Source organism: Homalodisca vitripennis, chromosome 6 (genome assembly GCF_021130785.1).
Source record: "Homalodisca vitripennis isolate AUS2020 chromosome 6, UT_GWSS_2.1, whole genome shotgun sequence".
In the NCBI taxonomy this organism is placed as follows: Eukaryota; Metazoa; Arthropoda; class Insecta; order Hemiptera; family Cicadellidae; genus Homalodisca; species Homalodisca vitripennis.
In genome coordinates this window covers 160,913,589-160,939,546 of record NC_060212.1, presented here as the reverse complement: position 1 = coordinate 160,939,546, position 25,958 = coordinate 160,913,589, and the positions used below count along the sequence as shown (strand labels likewise).

Sequence of the window (25,958 nt, the reverse complement as noted above, 5' to 3'; positions counted from 1 at the left end):
ATTTTGTTTTAGTTAACTTACGTTATTTAGATATTCAGAACTTATTTTAACTTGTTAGAAGTTGCAAAATAGTGTTTTTGTTAATACATGTTATTTTTTTCCCTCCAAAAAAACGAAAACCAATATGAATAAACCTTTAACACTTTTTAAAAATGTGTACATTATTAAAAATTGTTTGCATTTTATTAGATGTGTACGAATATTAGCTGTACAAATAGATGCCAATTGATTAAACTCATCCAGGACGAGCTATGTGGACAAAATATTTGTATAATTGTTTAAACAAAGCTTTTTCCGCGACCAGAAACAAACGTAATCCCACATAAGTTTATTTTAGAAGTTTTATGCATCAACCCAATATCAGATTGAGATGACAACTGTTTTAAAAAGTATCATCGCTTGAAAGAACAATCTAGAGCAATGTCAATAGAACAGAATAAATCTACCAAACGTACCATTGCGGTGATAGGTAGCGGCGCGGCACCTGATAAGTGTAGGGTAATATACGCAGTAATAATTATGTTAATCCACTCACTTCACTCGCGCTTGCACGCTTTAACTCGTGACGCACCGGGCCGCCAGTGCGTGGGGCGCCAGTCCAACAATCTAGATATCGTTCGAAAGCAATGTGACAGTAAGTTATTTACCGTTTTTGTGTATTCCTATAAAAAATAGATAAAAGGCTAAGAAAGAGCGGTAAAAAGAGAGAAAGAGAATATAGACACGTTGAGCAGTTGTATCAGGAATATTGACACCTTCCAGGTCCGAACCTTCTATTCGATGTCGAGCGATCTGAACCCAAGTCCCTAGTGATCGATATATTCTACTATTTTTTATGCTTTAGAGAACGATAGCTGTGATTTCTTCGAACATAATTACACACGGTGACAACACGCGAAGCGAACAGAATTGACTACCAGCTGGCACATCAATGTAAGAGATGATACGGGAAGCGGTGAGATAGGTATAGCATCGGGCGTCAAATACACGAAGCGAGCAGACAGACTTGATACCGGCCGGCACATCAATGTAAGAGACGATACGGTAAGCGGTGAGACAGGTATAGCCGGCGACAAACACACGCAGAAGCGAGCATACAGACTTGACTACCGGCCGGCACATCAATGTAAGAGACGATACGGTAAGCGGTGAGACAGGTATAGCCGGCGACAAACACACGAAGCGAGCAGACAGACTTGACTATCGGCCGGCACATCAATGTAAGAGATGATACGGTAAGCGGTGAGGCAGGTATAGCCAGCGACAAACACACGAAGCGAGCAGACAGACTTGACTACCGGCCGGCACATCAATGTAAGAGACGATACGGTAAGCGGTGAGACAGGTATAGCCGGCGACAAACACACGAAGCGAGCAGACAGACTTGACTACCGGCCGGCACATCAATGTAATAGACGATACGGTAAGTGGTGAGACAGGTATAGCCGGCGACAAACACACGAAGCGAGCAGACAGACTTGACTATCCGCCGGCACAACAATGTAAGAGCACGGCTAGCTATTTCTGTCACCTCCTCCCCCTCTCAAACAGATTCCAACTACGAAATGAAGATGCACATTTCCCAACTCGAGTCGGCTGCAACCCGAGTCGGCCTTCCGTCAATTCCCGCCAATCGTCATGTGAAGTTCGCGAGATTTTGTAAGTTCTGGTGAGATCACCCGATAATATTGCACGCACGTGCTTGCTATCAGTTGTTACGCAGTTATTTATGTGCGAATATATCATCACTAAATGTGAACCGAGACAATGTACAGGATTTGATAGCACATCTGTCAATATATACGGGTTTCCTTGAAGGAATAGTTATTCTTATTGTAACTAAGTATTGCAGTAAAATAAATACACAATTGTCCTACAATTTTAAATTATTGCACGAAGTTTCAATCCACATCTGACGATGGTATCTTTGATGTTGAGAGGCCTCGTATAATAGATTAAACTTTTTGGACAGTTGTGTATTTCTTTTATTGCAATATACACTTGCTTAGAGTACAACTACTACAAAGTGTTGCCTGTTGTTATTTAAATGATTAAATTAATTGACACTATTTTTCATCATGCAGCCTGAAAACCGTTTATATTTCATGCGTGAATGGTATTATGTAAAAATTGTCCCTTTTTGTATTAGTAATTTGCAGTATGACGAAATCATTACTCATTTAAATTTATATTTTGGTATACTCAATTGAATTTATATACTCGCTATGGCTCGTACGTAAAATGTCTCGTATAAAACAGCTTACTCTATAAACTAATTATAAAGTTTACTATAATTTTAATGATTAATCCTTTTACATTTACACAATTAATAAACGTAAACACATAGAACAAGTTGTGGAAATAAAAGAGCAAAATAATTAAATGAATCCTTGTAAACAAAATATATTAATTGTAATAAAACCTTGTGGGCTAAACCTTATGGGTGCAAAACAACCAAGTTATAGGACATTATTAATCTATGTAAAATTTAATTCTTGATTTTATGCTAAGAAGGTTAATAATATCAAGCTACGTTTGATACTTCTAATCTTACCTATCATTTATTAGATTCTACTAATTTGAGCACTTTTTTATTTTCATTCAGTTATTTCTAACTATTATAACCCAGAATACAGCATAATTCACTTTTAGATAATTTAATAACCCTTTACCTCAGCTCCGATACTGACATTTCACGCACCTTAATGAGGTTTATTATTTAACTCTATCTGAAGCAGCGGTGTACGTGTGATCTAAAGTTAATAAACGGTTACTACTTTATTTGATTGGTATATTTATAAACAATATTCCATCTATGTACATAAAAATGCGTGCCACTCTCAATCAATCCATTGTCAAAAATTGATAGAAAAAATTAATAGAATGTGTTTTGATAAACTTTTCATGATTTTATAGACGTTATGAGCCCGTCCCTGCCCGGAACCATATTGCATCAGGTTATGCTTAGGGGCTACTCGGCAGTAGGTGGAAAATTCCGTAACAAACCAGGATTTTAACCCGAGCCCCTGGGGTGATAAGTAGAGAGGTTAACCACTCCGCTACCAGTGACGTGTTAAAATGTCTTTAATTACTCATATGTAGGCCAAATATTGTACTTTTGTAAATATTGCACGTGATATTGTGCAATATTTACAGAGAAGCAATGTTACTGACATCGGTAAATGATTTATTTTCATTAATGTAATCTTAACATCCGCATTAGTTTGCAATTATGACAGATTAACATCTTAAACTGTCATTCAAACATATAAATATATTCTGCACAAACTGATAACGAGATGAGCTGAATATTGACAAGTCTACAAAACATACTTACTGCTGGTAACAGGTCTGCCAAGTTCGCAAATTTAAATGGCCGTAAATTCAAAATGTATTTTTGGAAACAAAATACTTTTCGAACGTTGTTATCCCTTCTTGGTTATCTCAAACACTCAGTTAGCAGTTTTGGCAAAATATTTTTAATTAGCCAATTCAGAAAACAATCTAATTGTTATTTCTATTATTCCTAATAAAGTACTTTGTAACAACTTATGTGTTTTTTCAAAGCCTCCACACCTACAGTAGCATTATACTAATTTGATTAATGGACCTTGTTGCTTAAATAAATGAGAATATTTTTTCGTCCTGGTAAGAAATACGTTTTTAAATCTATACCCCTAAAAAACACTTCATTTTTTATATACTAATACTTTCTAAAAATAAGTTTATATTGCAATAAACAAATCATGTAAGTATTGTGCCATAGAAAACAGAAACATTTTAATGGCAATACTCATTTTATTGTACAGTGAAGCAGAATCCTGTTGCAGTTTAGTTTTATGATGTCGAACTGCAAGAACTATTTTAGTTGACATTGTTCACTGCTTAGATGTTAGCAACAGACTCGAGCAAGTTCACACACTTCACCCACCCCTTACACTCACCCATACACTGACCATTTGCCTATTTTCTCATAAAAAAATCCTACTTAGTATGCCAAAACCTAAAAAAAAGGATTTTTTAGATGAAATAGCTCAGTATTCAATGAATGTTAACTTGTAACATGTTCCACATTGCACAAGTAAGCATAAAATAAATGTTCTTAAATCAATTATTCCAATTGTTTTAGATGTAAATGTAAACTGGAATTTAACGCCCACTCTAAACATTGTACGATACTTTGGTCCTGAGTTACAATTCTGTCTGTGACCGTAGCGCCTTATATCAGTACCTTGAACTGTATCGATTCAACACCTTATTCTGTTTGATAAGGTCCTCGCATGGGCCACTAGCAGAATATGGCTTATAAGAAAATCGGGCTCTACTATTAAAATCGGTAAGTATAGGTTAACTAATAAACCATCCAAAGTAAGCAAGAAGTAAAGAATTGCGAGTATTTAATGCTTTGCGTGTTACTTCAAATAGAAATCTCTTTTCTAAATGTGGAATACTAGGAGGAACAATGAAGTCAACATAACATAAAGCAATTTTTACGTAGTGATATTTACCTAGTCGGATATTAAAGCCTACTTAAAATATCGTGCGCTCCTTTTCCGACTTTTGGATTTACTTAAATAATATTGGGAACATTTTGAAATTGCTCCACCAATATCCTTTCATGATTCGGCCAGTTTGAAGAGCATGCCTAATCGCCCAAAAATGTCCTTACGGGATTTTAATTATCTTATTACCAAGATGTAGTGGATTAAATGATAATATACTGTCTGACTTTCACCATGCCTGTTGGATGTTTGTAAATTGCAAGAATATATACAATAAAAGTAATACAGCATTTAGATATGCCATATTCACCCGTTCATCAGGTATCGGAGGCTGTAAGAGAAAGTTTTGGAAAACCAGGGACAGTGATGATTGGAAAGATTACAAGAGAGCTCGCAATAACCTGAATAAATTGGTGTGGAGGACTAAGAAAGCCTTTTTTGCAGAAAAGTTGTCATCCATAAAAATCCAAAAGAATTTTGGACGTGCCTAAAGAAATGTAATGTTGTTGGAAATAACAAAAATAAAAGTTTCCCACTTCCATTAAATATTGATGATATAAATAAGTATTTTATTGAAATGGGGTGTGAAAAAGAAGTAAGTGCCGAAAAAATTGCCTTCTTTAAGGAAAACAGACGAGAGGAAGTGGTAAATGATTTCATCTTTTCAACAGTAACAAGTAACGAAGTAAAATCAGCAATGAATGAAATCAAATCAAAAGCAGTAGGGAGTGATGAAATTTCAATATATATGATCAAGGCTGTGAGTCCGTGTGCCATAGAGGCCATTACACATTTGATAAATGAATCATTAATAAATGAGATTTTTCCTGAAAACTGGAAAATTAATCTTGTACACCCTTTGCCAAAGGTGGCAGCCCCTAAATGTGTCGAACAGTTAAGGCTCATATCGATATTACCCGCAATATCCAAGATTCTCGAGAAAATTGTAACAAGACAAATTGTTAGTTATATGGAAAGAGAAAACATTTTGCCAACAACACAATCTGGTTTTAGGAAAAGCCACAGCAGATGCACTGCCCTGGTAAACTTATTCAGTGATCTGATCGATGAAAGAGACCAAGGAAGATATAGCTCAGTTGTAATGCTTGACTATTCACATGCGTTTGATTCAATAAATCGTGAACTGCTGGTGGCGAAGATGCATTATTATGGATTTGGCAAAAGTGTAATAGATTGGGTCAAATCATATCTAGATGATAGGAGCCAGATTACAAAGTTGGGAGTTGAGGCATCTACTGTCTTATTTAAACGTAGAGGTGTACCTCAGGGAAGTTGTCTGGGCCCAATTCTTTTCAACCTGTACACATCAGATTTTCCTTCATGTGTGCAAAACAGTGGAGTACACTATGATATGCAGATGACTCACAATTGCACTTGTCATATGCGCCTGGCAACATTGAAGAGGCGTTTCTGAGGATTAACTCTGATCTAGAGAGAATCAGCCAGTGGTCGCATGACAATGGCCTCAAACTCAATGTTAGCAAGTGAACTGTGATTCATCTTGCCCCACACAACCTTGTAGAGGCCCTAAGTGACAGGGGTCTGAGAGTCACGATCGGTGGCGAGAGTTTGGCTGTTTGTGACAGCGTGAAGACTCTCGGCGTAGTGCTGGATAGGGACCTTACGTTCTCCAACCATGTCACTTATACCATCCAGCGTGCCATTGGCAGGTTAAGGGGTCTCTACAGGTTTAGGGATCTGCTGCCGGAGTCTGCAAGGCTGCAATTAATGCAGGCTTTCGTGTTCTCTGTATTTTACTATTGTTATCCTGCTTATGGGAACAGTATCTCGAAGGGAGACCAGGAGCGAATCAAGAAGCTTCAAAATTCCGCAATTCGTTTTGTTTTCAAATTGAAACGCTTTGATCATGTTTCTCCTTATCGAGATGCTGTTGGCCTATTGCCGATGGAAACTGTGTGCAGGATACAGACCTGTATTTTAATTCACAAGGTTCTGTCTGACGGAGAGCCACAGTACTTAAGCGGGAGGCTCTCATCCCGGGAGGAGGTTTCAAAATACAGAACCCGTCATGTCACGCACTTGCTACACTTTCCAAAACTGAACCTGGAATTGAAGGAGGAGCTTCTCTTACTTCGTCCCAAAATTGTACAACGCCCTCCCCGAAAACCTCAAACGAGCAAAACTAGATTCATTTAGAATAAAAGTAAAAGGTTTTTATAAAAATAGTCATGTAGTTTAAGTTAGTTCATTATTTAGTTACTGTTAAGTTTAGTGTGTACTTGTTAAATATTGTTTGTTGCACCTATTTTAAATATTTATAATGATTGGCCTAATTTATTCTGAAAGCAGTCTTGTACTGAGAAACGCTTGGAAATAAAAGGCATTTTTATTTATTTATTTATTATTTATTTAAAGTTGCCACAAAACGCAGTTGTTTGGTACTGAAGGAGAAAGCCAAAACCACGTATCTGTGAAATATGTGACGTGTCACTGTAACACACAAGAGGTGAGTAGCGTTCTGCGGTGAGTGGATTGCACGCTGCGAGAGTAATCGAGTATCGGGACATTACACCATCGCATTTTCATTGTGGAGGATCACTGACAGTGGAATATCAGTACAAGATTCCATAAGTAGACCATTATAGCACGGACATCTAAACATGCCATATGTTGGATACGGTTAAATGAAATAGCGTACATATCCTAGGAGTCTATCTTCTTCCTATCAGTGGGATTTGATTATATTTCCGTAATTTTACCTATTTATTTCTGTTTTTTTTTTTTTTTTTTTTTTTTTTTTTTTTTTTTTCCTGTGTATGTAAAGAAGGCCATCACATAGTCGGAATCCACTTCAAAATCCAACTTTGTAGAAAGCCTCGAAAAGGTGAATATTTTAAAATATTTGGACGTTATTCTGTTAATAAAAAATAATAAAGAAAACTAAAATATTTAATGTCTTGTGAATTTAAATCTAAATTAATATATAAACAGAGAAAACTAATTACATTATAGTCATTTGAGGCGAGTCTAAAATCAGCTTTAATGTGTTTTGCTTTATATTTCTAAACTTCCGCTGGTTCACAAACATGTTTACAGAGAAGAATATAAAAGTTAAATAAAAAAGAAGCAAGGAAGATAAATACCTAATTAAAAGAAGTGAGCGCTAGTGCTTAATTAGTCTAAATTCTTTACTGCTTAACTCTTATAATATTCTTCTAAGAAAGAGTTCTCAATTGTTTAGTGTCAGTTTTATGATAGTATTTAATAAAACCATAATCGATGTTAACTACTTGGTTTACTTCCAAATTAGAGTGCCTCAAGCTCCGGAATTTTATAATTGATGGTCGAGCATTCCATCCATCTAAATACAATTTGTTAGGCGACATTAAATTAGCTACCATTAGTTAAGCCTGTAATCAAGGCCACTTCCTCATCAAGGAGATGAAGCAAATTGCATTACCATTTCACAGACCACACATCTGCTCGTAGATATGGTTTATCTAAGCTTGCTTAACGGGTACTCTCCAAGATTATGGAAATCATTGTCAAAATAATTAATTCCATATAGTCCAGTTTTTAATCATATAAAAATAATTATTCATTCAAAGAAGCAAATATTATATTACGTGCTCTAAACACACTTTCATCTCCTCTCTAAAAAGTGATACGGTCTAAAGACAAAGCCCACTTGCTCTAAAAAAATTTATCCTAAACAAACTTTTACTAAACGATTGATGACTTCATCTTGGTGTTTCCGTTACACATTTCCTAAACCCCTCTCTGATCTTCGATCGTCTTACTCCTTGAATTTTCCAGTTATTTCGTCACCCTTATAAAAACCCATATCGCTGGTAAGTATACGTTTATCGGTAAAAGCAGCAATTTCTGCTCTTCACATTCCGGTATTAAATGTAAAATAGTTACAGGAGCAATAGCGTTCAGAAACTACAGGCGTTGATTTTTAAGAGTGTTTAATATGCAGCCTACTCCTGATTTCTTCTGGGGACTTAAATCAGACTATTATGAATAATATATACTTCTGAACTGGTTTATCGTCGTTTTCTGTGCCTTTACAGCACACCTAATTTAGGTTATTATGTTATATAGCCTAAATATTTCTCGACACTATTTTTGACAATCGGTAATCCCAAAATTCGCCCTTAAATTCATTTAACTCCTTTTCTCCAAAATGAGAAAATGATAATTTGTTGGGTATATTTGAACATCTCAATGCGGTTTTGGCCATGTAATGTTTTCGTGTATTTTATATTTTTATTGATCACATTAATAATATGTCATTTGAAACTTACTTTTAGTAAGATACTGTTCAAAACATTTGCAATAAAAAACGTTACCAAACATTATAAAAACGTGCATTTAATCAAAACAAAACACTCATTATTAAAACTGAACTAAAGAATGCAGATAGATATCAATAGGTTGACACTGATCGATAATATGTATTAGAGATAGTGTGCATGGAGTTGACACACAACGTGTTACTTGTGATTCTTGATCTATGCGTGTCACAACGCTATAGTATTATTTGTTTATTTAAGCCTAGATTGTAATTTTGTACTAGGTAAGTTATTCACTTGATGAAGAGATAAGATTGCAGATCTCGAAACGGAGTGTTACGACTTTTGCATCACGAACTATGGTAAATGTCCTGCCATCGTCAATAACAATATTTAAACAAAGTATTTGGAATAAGTTATAGTTTCAATAACATGTATCAGATTTATTGGTACGATATGAAGAAGAGGAGATAGTAAAAAGAGCACTATTTGTTTTATGGAACCCACTTGCTGTATATAGCCATCCAGCGATTTTTTTTTTGCTAACACTATAATATGATAAATCAGCTGTTTCATTCAAGAATAGGGTCCACATTCGATTTAGTAGCGCAAACAAGTAAGTAATATATAAAAATGAAACTGTTCGTGTGTAACAGCATCACTCACAAACGGCTGGACGGATTCGCCTAATTTTTTTTTTAATTTGTTCGTCTTGATCTGTAGAAGGTTATAGGATACTTTTTATCCCTTTCCCGATTCAGGATTCCGCCCCACTGGTTACAGAAATACCCGTAAGAAATGCATTGCAGCAAACATATGTTATTAAGTGAAAGAGTCTTTTCAAATTTTTAATCAGCTGTTCTTTGTAAACATATATAATGCGACAAAAAAATATATTTATATATAAATTTTCTTTACACTTATAGTTTTAAAGCATAGAGTAAGCTTAAGAGAAACGACAAATTTTTGTTTAAACTGTTTCTGCAATCATAATATATAAAAATGAATGTTTGTGTGTTTGTCCTTTATAGACTCAGAAACTATTGGACCGATCACTATGAAAATTTGTATTTTTCTATGTAGAAGGTTTATACGCAATGCCCATTGATGTAACTAACCACCAGGCTGTACTGCAAGATATAAAAGTTATCAAAGCGCCTGCACATTATAAACTGCAATTACAACACAGTAGTTACGTATATTAAAATATCCAAACACTATTTGAAGGCAAAGAAATATACGGGCAAAGCTTAAGAGACGCGTGCGAAGCCGCGGGAAACAGCTAGTACGTTATATTTACTTTAACTGTCTCGCTGTTTAAAACTTCATCGCACCAGGTATACTAGTTATTTGTACGAAGAGGCATATAATGAGTTTTTCAAATAAATCACATTTTTGGCCGTAGAGGACATTCTACTGTAGTCGCAAAAAGACCACCAGTGTCCCGGTACACAGGCGATACAGTGGAACGGGAAGTAATGTTGGAATGCTGTACTGGCTCGACAACCACTTTAATACGATGGACAGTTCTTGTTAATTCACTACGCTGGGCATTTTTACTTTTCCTTATTGAGTTTTGCCGTGACTGGACTCCCAAAGGCATAATTATATCCGCCCTGAATTGCCACAGAAGGTCTTGCTGGACATAGAAAACTACCTAAGCTGGGTTTCGTTTGAAAAACCTCTATTTACGATTATAAATGTATATTACGTTATTATACTTGTTAAGTTGGCCTATTTATATTATATAATTGCCTGAGCGTTGGGAAAGCCTTTACTTGATGGGTTGTAAAAAAATTCAAAACGTTCAAGTCTGTCTGTCCGCACGATATCTCAAAACAAATATAACTACATTTCAAAATTTGCATGGGGCTTCATTTCTATATAGGCAACAGCGGGTTTCGACGGTGGTGTATGTGACCAGAAGGATTTGGCTGAGCGTTAGTAAACATTTTTACATTGATCTTATGAGTAACCATGGCGGCAGCAAAAAAGTCGCAGAATAAATAAATTTGCAAACAAACTGAGAACAATCATAAGACATTTTAAAACACGATACAGTAACGCATGAAGTATAGATTTGAAATTGTGCAAACAAAATGGTATGGCATTCACGTCATTGTGTTATTATAGTTATTACACGTATGGTGTTTAAATAGAACTATATTTCACTGCGAACTATGAGTGGCACTGGTTTATACGTGTTAAAATGTGTTATTATAGTTATTACATGTATGGTGTTTAAATACAACTATATTTCACTGCAAACTATGAGTGGCACTGGTTTATACGTGTTAAAATGTGTTATTATAGTTATTACACGTATGGTGTTTAAAGACAACTATATTTCAACTGCAAACTATGAGTGGCACTGGTTTATACGTGTTAAAATGTGTTATTATAGTTATTACACGTATGGTGTTTAAAGACAACTATATTTCACTGCAAACTATGAGTGGCACTGGTTTATACGTGTTAAAATGTTTAACTCTAAAAACTAGTCTATTAAGAAAACTTGGTTAATTAACACAAATATTTAGATTGGTGTACCGTTTCATGCTACTATCTTACAAATACCATAAATGGGGATATAAAACTGGATATGGGGATTGGTTAAAGATATTCTATAAATCACTACCAACCAATCACGTTTTCCTTTCATTTCGAAAAAGTTACTGATTTGAGTTCTTTTAAACATAGAGAAGGTTTCACAACACCGAAATGAACAAGTGCCGCGCTAAAAATAAGAACACAAAACGTAACACGCAATGAAGGATATGTGATGAGAAAGTGATAACAAAAGTTAATCAGCGCAGTGCGCTTGGCGTCATGGCGCGGAGAGACGTCTAGTACTGGCGGTTTGCTGCCGAGCACTAATAACGACTATTTGTTCAGTTTAACAGCTCAAGGCAGTGATTACACTGACAAGTTAGAGATTCATTTACTCTGGTGTTTTATACGTGACACAATTTTACCATTTTTAAGTATTTTAAAGCGTTAAATCATTGTAAAGCCCACATTTAGAAGCCATTAAAGGTAATAAACTCTTTCATTCATACTGGCGTTTTACTTAGGATAAAGTCTCTTCCAAAATGTCACATTTAGGATTAAATACAGATTTGTATGTTTAAGAATCTTACTTTAAGATTATTTTTATAGCTGATACAAAAATAAAAACCATGTAATCTCCTTTTTACGATTCATATCAACTGCCAACACGAAATGTAAACAAAAATTAAAAACAATATTAAAATTTAGTATTAAAATAACAGAAAATCAACAGCAATATTCCGATCTTAATGTTTACTAATTTTGTAAAATTATAATCTGTAAATAGTCTACTATGACACTAAAAGAAAATAAGTAACAACATTAACCACTAACGTCTTTAAAGACGATTTATTGACTAAAATACAATTGTTTGCCGTATATATGAGTAGTTAATATATTCATGTGTATTAATTTTCCTATTCATTTTAAGTCTAATTTTCCAGATTTTCATATGCAAGACAGCCTGTCAAAATTTTTAAAGATAAGTCGTATACAAGAGTAACTTCACTGATATTATTGATATTTTCCTTCATAATGTCATTAAATTATGTGCGCATATGCCGCATACGTTATTATGCGCCAGTGGAACGCTTTTGTCATAATTAATGCAATAGCATTAAAGCCAATGTATATTTAATTAATAAAACCTGTTTTCCTATTTTAATCTAAGCCAATTCAATGAACAATGAACTAGGCGATGACAATTGTTTCATGTATGTCGCACTTGATATAATCATGCTATGCGTTTAAAAAGTATGACCCAAAATTTTACATTCCGTAGGTCTATTATTCAAACAATTAACCTAGTTAATATCACATGTTCAGTTATAAAATACTAACCAACTCAACATCAGATTATTTCATTTGATGTTTGTATTTTTATTTATTTATACCCTTGACGAAACTATCGCTGATTATGACTTGTTTGTTAGACTTTGAAGATTGCAAATTTATACCGAAACGCGATTATTACACTTCAATATCTGATTCAATTACAAAGTATGTACTGGACTTTATTGTTATCACTTGCAATTAGTGTTATCAGGAGTGAATATAAATCATACGGAAGTTTAATCAAAGTTCGGTTACACGAGATGAGCGATGTATATTGACATCCAATTTATTGTTTATCTCATCATGGTGCTTGGCTTGGTGGCCAAGCACCATGATGATCGTGATTGGGTTGGTGCTTGGCAGTTTTCAACCCATTTATTATGAGCTAGCATGTTTTGCTGATATGTTGCGATTATTTCAAAATTTAGTCACGATTTTAAAATCGTTACTTTTTTAATTCCTAAAACATTTTTATTTAATTTTTAATACAAAGTTCGTTTTAGATATGAAAAATTACAAGCGTAAATTAAAAAAGCTTTTGAGCTTATATGTATAACGTGTTTTATGAAGAAACGATGACGATGACGTTGGATGACCAATGAAAGATAAAATTAACGAATACCTCTTTTAAACATTCAGGGTCTATGGCATTCAACAGAAACATAATTCAATTAGTATAAATAATTCCGTGTTGAGTAAACACTCTCAGTAAAAAAAACTTTATATTTAAATTTAGTTAAGGAAAAAACTTAAGGCATATACTCAAAGGTATAGGTATAGGGTTCAGGCTGATAATCATGTATAGATGCAGGATAAATGAAGCGGGATAAAACAATAAATTTCATGTGACGCTTTACTCAAGGGATTAGGAGCAACTTTATCTCGGGTTCAAGGTGATGAACCTGCTCTATATCCTCCGTCTCAAGGACACTTCTTCCAGCAGTGTGAGGCTATGCAAATGTTTTGTAAGAGAGGCTACTGCTGAGGCATGCCCGAGTAATAATTAATTACTTAGTTTTCCCAATGATCGATTTGGTAGCGGTTTAATATAATCTAAAACTGGTAACTGATCACAATCTCCAAAAATTACAATGCTTGTACGCAATAATACTTTTAGAAAGAATTGTATTCTTGAAGTAAAACATGTCACGTATTTCACTGGTGCTCTATAACAGATATTATTGAGGACGGCTATTTATTTTTGTCATCTGTTTAAAGATTACGAATCGGAGCATTGCTCCACATCATACAGATCAGATTATTTGTATATATTTATATACTTTAATTCACGTTAGATTTTTATTGCGTGATTTAAATTAATTGTAATTTATCTTACTATATTAAATTTCATAAATCAAATTGGATGGTGTAAACCTTGCATTGGAATAAATAACACATTTAAAGGAACCAATTATATATTATTAATAATAAGCCTACACCATTTATCGAGCGTTAGCGAAGACTATCGTTCGTGGTGCTGGAAGAATTTCAGTGCTGTCTGTCTGTCTCTCTCTCTCTCTCTGTCTATTTGTCACCACGATAACTCAAAAATGAACTGACATATAGACATGAAATTATAAGTCATGCAAGCCCCACCATTTGGCTGAGCGTTAGCACTTATTGTTACATGGGTAACCTATATGGGAACGAGAAAGTAATAATTGGTGAACAAGCTGAGTACAATCATAAAAGATGTTGACATGTAACACGTTAATACATGTAAATTACTCATACAGTAAAAAGAATAAATAAAAGAGTGAAAGCCAGCCAGTGTTAAAAGTTGATGAGAAGATCTGATTTCAGTGCACTGTTGCGTTGTAATACTCTTCCTTCATCACAGGAACTGATTGTTTTGACGTTGCTGTAACACCTAACTTAATGACCTAAAATGTAAATGTAGCTTTGCCAAGATATGTCAATAAAGATCATCTGCAGTCAATCAATTTTGTATGAAACTTCATTTTTACATAGATAATAATGGTTACGCGAGTCCAGCCATGGAGTGTGTCAGTGTCGTTGAAGAACTTAGAAGGGTTACAGAATTTATTTTGTCTGCTGGGAGTTTATCATACCCAATTTATTTTCTGTTAGATATATGTCTGTCTATCGGGCGTCTATCGGGCGGCAGGACATCCCAAGGACGAAAACTAGCGAAGCTTGTTACGCAACACGGGGTGTGCTGCACTATTACCTCGTTATAAGTTACTGTTTCAAAAAATAAACACAAGTATCTCGCATTAGGTAAGAAATTAACAATTCCACACAATAGATCCAATTTAACCCCTCGTTATTTAAGGGAAGTTAACTTTGACCCATTATGAAAAGTTTCCCCTCCACTGGCTTTAACATGTTTATAACCACTAGAGTACCTACTTTAATTTCATTTCAAATTTACATTACAGTTATATAATTTCATCATCATCAATCAAGACAAACCCATAAAATACCGGCACAAAACGTTTTACTTCATTATATTATACAGCACAGCCACAATAGCAGGTAATCTCCTCATTTGAGTTAATTACATTGATTGCTTGGTTGATACACGAGGGACCACCCCTGCCCGCTTCGCACTGTTTCACTGCCTGTGGCAATGTGTAGGTCTGGAGCTGAAAGCCAATTTACATTGTATAAGCACGCAACCTAGTCTTTCGATACAAGAGTTGTCTTAAGATAAGTCATTAGCCACGGTCGGCATGGTCGAAATAGGAAAGTGTGTTAAAAGGGCGAAACATATCACACTATCATTTCTTTTCTCGTGTTATATGTTTTGACTTTTCACAATTAAAACCACTTTTCAATCTTGTAAAAATAGTTAAATCACAATCAGTTAGCAAGATGGTCGCCACTTCCAGCCAAATAAAACATATCATGTTAAAAAATATCGTTTGTTACCCTTTTAATACTCTTCCCCTTCGATCTCAACTAAAACTAGTACAGTTGATCGATTTCTTTCTTAGAGATTCGATTTCACGGAAACTTAGTTGTGCGCTTATGTAATGCAAGTTGGCTCTCTGCTCCTAGACTAGAAACTTAGTGGTAAATGTTTGAAAACGTAAATCTCCGAGACAAATAACTGATGTTCAAGTTATTACATTTTAATCCTACATATTCAACAACAACTGAAACTACACCAGTTGTTCGAATAAATATCACTAATACATAATTGTTTATGTACACTTTACTGATCATAGAACCGATAAAGTATTAGCATGGCTTATAGTGAACACGTGTCTGCTTATCTGCGTATCTCAAAAACCGGTTGAGCTACAGTATTCAGTATTAGTTACAAGGATGTACACATTAGTTGACTTTCAACATTATTGCTCTTCATATAAACGACAGCAAATAGGATAAACACTTATTTTAAAAACTTGTCGAGGAAGCCATAAAAACTTAAGTAAGAATACAATGAGATGTATATACCTTTAAATATCTTTATAAGAAAACATAACCTACTGAAATTTGGGTTGTCGCTTAAAAATAACAGCTAATTACAATTATGATTGTACTTAATTAGCTCGATATTTGTATACGTTTGGGGAAAAGACTTTAAACGTGAGGGTAATAAATTTGTTAGATATTTTAATTTTTTTTTGTATCGACGGAACAAAAACATACAACACGACAAGAACTCTTGGAGTCCCTGTGACTCTGGATCCAGGTATGAGGATGACTGTCAGTGTTTACGCCTGATTACAAAACTGCTACATGCATTGTTTTCTTATTTAAGGGGTCAAAGGAACTTGATGTTTTTATATCTGTTGAACTTCCTGTCTGGTGCAAGAAAACTCCTTTCAAAAGATAACGTTAAGAATAGGTGAGTACATCCTGACCTCCAGATGGCGAAGGTGATGCCGAAGAAGGTTCCTAAAAATTCAAGGAGCTCCAGAATCTTCTCTTACATATTGAGGTGCTGGTGAGACTGGTTGAGTATAAAGGTATATGGTAAGAAGTGAAATATTTTGTCCTAATACTTATTGTTAGACATATCATACGATGGCTTTAAAGGAAAACATTCCGTAAGTATCAAGATAATAGTAGAGGAAGTTTCCGTAGGACAAGTTAATACGGACTTGTTCCGGATATGAAAAAATATATTAAAAAACTCCACAAATGCTAAATAATGTGTGGCACTATGCCACGAAAACTGCAAAGCAAGGCAAGTAAAGTAAGAAAAAATTAAATCTATAAAGCGTTGGCAGCACCCGTGTTGACAAATGGAAGCGAAACTATGATTCTTAGAAAACACCCACCTAAGATAAAATCCTTAGGATAAACAAAATGTTTCAGACCATACACTATTATAAACGAGGATATGGGATGAATTTAACATATTCTAAATGAAAAACAGAACATATCAAAACTTATTACACGGAAAAAACTAATTGAAAGAATAAACGTAGAGAGATTAGCTAAACAAGTAGTAAACTACATAATAAACGGAAGGAAAGACGTGGATAGCCCGAAAATGGCTGGAACTAAGGAACAGAGTGCAAGTCTAATATAAAAAGATCTTACAATCTAGGAAAATACGCTGAGTGACAATGGGAGCCTGGACTTTCACATCTGATGCTGAGGCAGAAATTTCGAAATGACAATCATGGACCTCATCGACCGACTAACTAAATCTACGATGATATCTATTTCATATTAAATTTTCGAAAACAGATGGTTCATTTGCTTCAAAGATTATTACACCCTACAAATACTTGGACCTATGGGTTTTATACAGTTATTATTCTAAAGAACACTTTAAACCTACACTTTATAGAACAAGTTTAAAAAGAACTACAAACATAAGTAACAATTCTAGCTAAGAATTTATGTTATATTGTCGGTATGAGTAGCTTTAATATCATAAGGTATTATACTGTATTATTTAACACCATTAACATACAACACTTCTAGACAAACTGTGAATTTTACGTAAAACTATATTTCAACCCTAATTTTCAAATCTCGGCCATAGAATAGGACAAGAAACCGATTAATAACACAAGGATAACAAAGAAGAACACTTTCATTAGTACTTCTTTTAGAATAGTACGTGTTGATGGCCCAGTGAAGGTTTTTTAGACTCTAGATATAATTCATTAGCTTCTTGTTTAAAATTTCAAAGTAGTAGGTATTAACGTCTAAAGGAATCTCAATATTATTTCAATGTCTTGTACAAGATAGCGATTGATAAGAAATATTGAAAGGAAAACTATTAATATAAAACAATAGATTACGATATAAAATATTATGTGGTATAACATAAAATTATACATAAATAGAAGTCTATAATTCATGTCTCACAAACATCACATGTATTTTTGACTGCTGTGTTAGTTTTCTTCATTCATAACAACAACATTCATTGAAAATGTTTTAAATAGCCTAAGTTATATGTTATTTTGGATAACATACTACGTAGTAAGTGTAGAGTAATTAAATTAAATCATCAGCAATATATAAATTGTCTTTTACTTTTAGTTTGATAAGTGTTATGAATAAAATAAAGTACGGAATCAGTGCTTAACTATTGCTCATAATTGCTACTCAAAAACTTGTCGCCATCATTTAAGTTTGGTGCAAAAATGTTACGCTACTTCATTAACAAATTATCAGTTAAAGATTTCAATCGCAGTGCTCGTTAAACCATGACTCGCACCTAACTTTTAATTGCTTCACAACTTTCTCTATGTATATTCCGTATATGTACATCACTGGAATATTACTTGATAAAATCGTCTTCATTAATTCAAACCAGGGTGTGTTCAACATACTTTAAGCAGGCAAATATTAATGAATGTGCGTGGGTCCGAATTGCGTGCAACACGGGTAGTTAAATTCTCCCTCCCCCTTGCCCCGTACTCATATACAATGAAGGAGTGGAAGGGGGTTGATAAATCTATAAGGATGTTAGGAAATATAACGTTTTACTGGTGAAGAAATTAATTGGTACAAATTTATCCGTAGCCTAATTGGCTCGTAAGTTGCAGACTTTACGATCAGGAAGAAGATCAAACTTTCGGAGTGATTTGTGTATTTTTGTCAGCTTGGGATTTAGAAAAGCAACAGGATTGTAGCGTAAACAAACGTATCCTCTCATTAGAGTTAACAATTATGTTAAAAATCTATTGTTACAATGAAAATGTCATAAAATGTACCTATAGAAGACCGCTTCCTACGAAGTTTTATGTAATATTATTCCCAATGGTCATTGGTGTATCTATCTATCTGTTCCCAAGGAGATGATGTCGCATACGTAGACATCTTTATTTTTGTAGGTACGTTTATTTAGTTAGCATCGATGGAGTCTTTGATGTAATTGTCATTGGAACTGCTTATTATTGATTCAAGCTAGTCATATTGCTTTGGCTTTACCTATTTACTTAAACACACCTGTTAGATTGTTTACTGACCTGAGCAAGATATCCGGTTTCAGGTGTCTAGCGCAGTCATTTTTTATTACTATTTTAACGCTTGAATATGGAAAATATTGTAGCAATCTTGTAATAATATGTAGATAAAAATAGTTTAACTGCTCCATTAGTCCATTATAATCCGGGAATAAATGAATATGTCAGTCCGACTTCCGGATTTGGATGAAAGAAAATGTTTTTACAGGATATTCCCCTTTCTAGCGTTTAACTGTTTACTGGAATAATGTGGTTGAGTTTCCACTTTGTGTTTATCGTTTTATCAATTTACACGTTCTTACAAATTACTATAATAGTAATTTAAAGTCAAATAGAACGACTGTAGTCGTAACTATTATAAATTTACTTAAGTAATTAAAGTTATGTTTTAAAAGTCTCTCATGTGGATATTTCACCTGCAATGTTTCAGTACAGTCCGAAACGATATATTCTCTCAGAACTGTGAGCCATGAAATGTGTTTTAGCCAAAAGAAACTGATTTATATTTTGTTTGTTCTTATTCCAATTCGGTAGTGGCTTCGAATAATGTTTATGTTATTGACGTATTATTTAACTAGTAACAATGTCATTATGATTTTAACTTTAGTGTGTTCATCACTTTCTATTGAAATTTTTTTCCGGAACTGACACCTGAAGTAGACACCAGTATGAGAAAGTATATAGTTATCCTATTGTAAGCAGAACCGGTATTAACATTGTACATTGTACTTTGACGGTATTATTGATTCTTGTCTTTAGAAGTAATTGTTTCTCATTTTTAGGCTAAGACTCAAATTTTTATGATATATACAAGAACTTTCCATACAAAACTAACCACGAGAGGCGGCAAAATTTGATTTTTTAAATTAATTATTCTAAACATAACGGTAAAAATCTAGCTAATCTTAAGCCAATGTTATTATATATCTAAAAGCCCTTTCAGGAGGAGGATGTTGGATATTGAACGTATCATCGAGCCAGCGGCAACATAGTTCAGCTGTTGTTACAGGAATACGGAGAGTTGGGTCGGAGGTGCTGGAAGGTAACGACTGCGGTTATTACCTGGGACAAATTAATGAATCACGGATGTTTGGTTGTCTTACTCGGGCAATACATTTACTTCCTGTTTTAGAGATGAAGAACAAAATGGAGAAGCAATATATAATTACCTTATTTAAGATATGTGTATAAATATACAACTCTATCCTGTAAGACTGTAATTTAACAAGTTAGGGCTTTGTGTCTCACACATAACATATTAGAAAAAATATTTGAAAATATGTTACTGTCATGGAAAATTCGATATCGAATGAGAGTTATTTGAGGGAAGTAAAGTATTTCTATAATATAAAGAAACCTTTTTTCTGAACATTACTACTCGTATATTAGATTTTCATTTATCAAGTGGCCTTTGTCAGCTGTTCTAATACAAAAAATAATTGAGTACTTGGTTTATAAATGAAATTACGAGTAAAATTGGTGGAAATATTCCGATTTCAGTAAATATTTATAATTTAACGGAGAGGATTTCTTTAAAGTAGCCAATAATTATTAATGCAGTATTAAGAGAACATGAATTACTGAAACGAAATCTAAGGCGTTTAACGTAAATTGGTCTCATATAATTGATTATCAAATATGAGCAACTCATGGTAATTTACATCTCTTAATTCACAATTAGTAGCATATTTTTCGAAGAAAACTAATTATTTTATTTTGATTTAAGCAAAATAAAGAAAAAGAATCCTTATTCAATGTATTGGGAAAGGTTTGTCTGCCAAACGGCTAAGTTTTGCGTAACTTTTAAACTAAAAAGTCAATTTGTTTGGAAACGACCACGGGATACTAAAATTTAGACAACGAATTAAACAAAATAACCTGGATTAATTTGTAACTGGGATTGTTTAGAAACAACAAAGGCCGATAAAACCAACTATCCTTTGATCGTGAATGTATTCATACGATTAGGGTAATTGTGGCGACGATTCTAGCCAGTATAGCAGTATTAGTGATCTCTCCCTTAATGAGACGTCACGGCCTTAACTGCATATGTGATACAATATCATTTTAAAACGTGTGATCGCAATCTTATCTGATCGCTGTCAGCTGACGAGTTCAAAGATAAACACTTGTGATTGCATAGAACTAGGCTTACGTCACACCACAAACAAATCGATTAGTAACAGAAGACGCAACACAGACTTTATTTCACTATACGCGTCTTAGATTACGTCTACACAGTTTGTACGGATAGCAAAACAAGAAACACCGTGATCATGTTTGGTTTTCATCGAGACCGCATGTTGTGTGAGTTTCTAAAGTTTGTGGAACTTCCTCCGCCTCCTGTAGAAGGATATCGACATAAAAACTGTATAACTTGTTTGGACACTTTTATAAATATTACGTTATATTTTAAGTTAGTAAAATAAAGCTCAAAAGACGCGAAATTTTTTATGAATTACTATAACTTTAAACAATATTGTGATAAAATTGCCTTAACAATTAAGACATTCGATAGAGATAAGATTGCAGATAAAGAATTAACATTAGAGCCAAGCTCATGTTTTAGAGAATTATTTTATATTTTTTTTATAAAAAAACATACTTCAAATTAAATAAGTACTGAAAAAAATTATTTTAAAAAAATTTTTAATACATTAAATGCACTAAACTGTGGTATATTTATTTCTAGGAACTCGATTAGTATGAAAACTGTATTAACACATGGATGCCCGGATTTTTATAACTTTTATCTCAATGTTTTTAAATCGACATCTTTAAAGAAGAGTTTCTAAACTATTTAGATTATATGGGTTAGACTTTTTTGATTCTATTTCCCAATTTTTTAATATAGTAGTAAGTCCTAAATCTAATACATATTAATTTTAATACATTTCTAGTGATGAAGAAACTTAAAAATGAGTTTATCTGCATTTCTTAACGTTTTTAAACTTACTTCTCGGATTTAAAATCCAAAAACACCCGGGTATTTTTGAATATTAAGTATTTATCCCGATTTATGATTAAATGAGGATTTTGCATCCTTAAGTGGATATACTGGGGGATAAATGGTTCCAATTAAACGTATGGTCATTTACATGATTTGGATGAATCTCCGGAGAACACATCTACTTCGGCGATTGGGCAAATGTACGAGTATTTACCCACAACATGTCCTGAGTATGTCACCCCGGTCAATGTCCGGATAAATGCTTACTCGGCGACGCCCGCGACGTGAGTATTTCTCAATGTCCACATCGCGAAATGAGTAAGAATGCCGAACATTATCACAAAATGTCATCACAAGAACAGCATATTTTAGAAACACTTTAATGATTGTATATTCCTATTACTTGTTTCTGTAACTGTACGTCTATGGAATGTTTTATGTGATATTTCTAATTGTGGTTTCTAATAAATGTAAGAACGCTTTCTTAAGAAATCCTTATGATTAAGTCGTTTGCAGTACAAATATGTTTCACTAGAACACTTTCTTAAGAAATCCTTATGATTAAGTCGCTTGCAGTACACATATGTTTCACTAGTTGTACAAACGATCTATTGTATGAATCCTCAGTTAAATTAATAATAACTCTTAAACACCCTACTTCACGTTGCTTATGGATTTATTTAACACCTCTAGGAAAAAATCCAAAAATCTAATTAAGTATCTTCTTCTAAATTTGAGTTTCATAATGTTTCATTTTGTAGTTACATGAGAGTAAGATCAACTCAAATCATCGCTCTATAGCTCGTCTACCACCACCCTGCCGAGAGGGAGTTTTAAACGTTTAATTAGTGTGGAAATGCGAGGTTTATCGCAGTGGAAATAACACAGTGGGATTTCATTACACGCTCCCAAAATTTGTGTTTTACTTCCACAAACTAAATTTACTTTTCTATTAATGTAATATGCTAATACAACGTGCGAAGGAACGCAGTAACTATTGATAAACCTCAGATTATTAGAACAGGAATCCTCGAAACAAGGACCGGGTCCATGCAATATTACGTAAGCATGATTCTGTACAATAGCAGTATAGAATCAGGACACTCCTGATTTTTCCCAGAGCATATAATAAACAAAACATTAAATAAGGTTCCTGCAGGATTTCAATAAAACACTGCTTACGAGTTACGGTTATACAACGTAACTAACGATGCTATTACGAAACAACCAGTTCGTTGTATTTAGACCTTATTACAAATAATAGTTGATAAGAGTACAAGAATTTTTTTTCTAATATTTCTCCACCTGCCTACGCCAGGAATGGTGTCACAAACCTGTTATATAAATACGTCTATATTTCCACAGAAAATATCTACGATGGCATAATTTGTGTGTTTCGTTGATTAGTTTGACCACTCCAACGTAATAAAATTGTATGAAAATAACTTTACGCTCATCAATTTCCAGAGAGATGGCCACGTGGGCAGATGTCAAACATTCTTATTTAACTTCTAAAACGCGCTGAGAGTTCTTATAATTTGTTCCAAAAGCACTGACGTAGACTTCTAAAGCATAATATGGAAACTAATATCATTTTTGACGCGCGGATTTGTTCCTGTACCCAATAGGAAATATAGAGAGTGCCGATGGAGAATATCACTGAAATGTCTGGAATAATGAAAATTATTTTCCTTTAATACTATTAACACCTCTGTCACCCATAGAACGATTTCTCCCCAATCGGGATTCTATGGGGAGAGTTTTATTTAGCGTCTTTTAAAACAGAGGTGCAACCATGAATGAATGGAATCAAACAGACAATCTTGTGACCTGTCAATACGCCTGGGGGGGGGACACGGCGGTCGCGTCAAGCCGCGTGATAACCGCTGATAACAGAGACTTCGCCTCATCAATAACGTGCGCTATCGCTATCACAACACGTACTTGTCGTACACAAGTAGGCTACGGCCCGGGTGCCGGTCAAAGTGCTCTTCTTTGTCTAGTCTAGACAAAGTCGCATAATTATTAGAAACCAAACTGAATTTAATTATTCTTACAGTACATTTATTGTATGATATACGCTTGTTCTACTCGTTCACATTAACCAAAATGGCATTTGCCAATATTTTCACTAAAATCCCAAAAATTTTGCTTCCAATTAATAAAACAATTCTAATATCATATAGTTCCGAACAAATTAAGACATATTTCAAGGGTTTGTCGCAAAAATAATTGATTAAATAGTTAACCTGTGTGATACGTTTACAAGTAGATAAAGGAAAACATCTCGTATATGTTTTCCATAATTGCGAAAACAAATAATATTTACAATGAAAAGATCAAGCGAAATATTTTATTTTAAACATTAAAGTTACATATAAGTAGTTTACACTTATTTCGTATTTTAAAGTTTGACTTCGTCCAAAGGAATTTTAAATAAATAGTTATATAATTACAATAGCAAGCGCACTTTTGACGAACTCCTCAACAACTAACAAAATAGAAACACTTCTACTCCTTCTAATTAGACCAAACAAAGATAATGTTGTTATTGATATCTCCGGCCGAGTTTCAAGTGAGCCTATCAGCTGAGATAAAAACGAGTCAAAATTTTGAGAAAAATATATACCGGCAATAATAATAATAATAATATCACTTTATTGCGGTAATAATAATTATAAAATTGCATACAAACGTCATAAATATTTAAATAATAAAAAGGTAGGCCTACACTTCAGTCACTCACGCACACAGTCACATGTTTCTCTCATTCACTCTCATCTTCATTTTCACCAGGCAATAAAGTCTGTTTGTTATTCATAGTTTAAATGAAATCAATAAAAGCTAATAATCCTGAATAACTGGCTCCTTCTTCATAAGTGTAATTTTCCTAAAATTATGACTAAAATCCAAAAACTATAATGTTATCACATAACAATTTGAAATTTTACTCACTGACGATGTGTATCATGAAAGAGGCAAAAACAACGACCCATCCCCATCCACCGTCTGGGGGCGGAGGCAGATCGGGATCCTTCTTCTCAGGTACTTTGGTCATGATGGACACATACGAGCGCCACGACGCTAGTAGAACTACACGTCTAGTCTCGCACAAGGCAACCGCACCACTGCTGCTGAAACAGAAGATACGATATTTCTACAGTGGCAGTAATGTGAGCAGCGGCCGCGAGAGGCGCCACTGTTTGTTTACACACGTGGCTAACAGAGGTTAGGTTTTCTGCACTCGCACTTTATCACTGGCTGGTATGATTTTGTCACACAAGGCTATAGAACTGTTTCCGTTCTCAGTTTTATATACTGTAGGCCTACCTGTCAGTACGTTCCCAAACGCTTTAAACGTTTTAGCTTAATTTTAATGAAGTTGTTTGTATTGTAATGCCATAAATAGTACAACCTGTATGAACAATTTTATATGTAAGATAGGTGCCAATTTTATAAATAAAACTATTGTCTTCGATGATCAAGTTCGATTTGATTAAATTAGCTTGGCACCTGTTTGATTCAGTCAGAAGGTGATCCTGTCTCCCTTCCAATCGCCACAGAAACATACTACAGGCCTCAAATAAGTAGCTTAATTACTAAAAATAACTTTAGTATGAAATCAAATTGTACATGCCATTAGTTGTTGTTTATTTCTAAAAAGTAAAAGTAAAATTAAAACGTAAAATATTTATTTAGTAGTTTTGAAATGTGCCTTGTTAATTCCACCCAATCCAAACTGAGATGAAACCAGATAGCCGCGCGTGGTGCAGCGTCAGATCGTCATATTTGGAAACTATATTACGATAGATTATATGTTATTTTGACACGTACTGCAGCCGTACTTAATCTGTTGGAACTTAGTTTATTTTTATTTATTTAAAAATGTTTAAGAATGCAATATAAATCTATAGAAATAAAATGATGTACTGAT

General features: G+C 34.0%; 1 protein-coding gene across 1 annotated transcript in view; it reads right to left on the bottom strand.

Annotated features, from left to right (window-relative positions):
- LOC124365107 (monocarboxylate transporter 12) overlaps nt 1–25,158 on the bottom strand; it is a 194,756-nt gene extending 169,598 nt beyond the window's left edge. Inside the window, exon 1 of the mRNA XM_046821048.1 lies at nt 24,980–25,158. Coding sequence (XP_046677004.1) covers nt 24,980–25,082 — 103 coding nt within the window. The 5' untranslated portion in view covers nt 25,083–25,158. The remainder of the gene's footprint in view (nt 1–24,979) is intronic.
- Nucleotides 25,159–25,958: the final 800 nt, after the last annotated feature.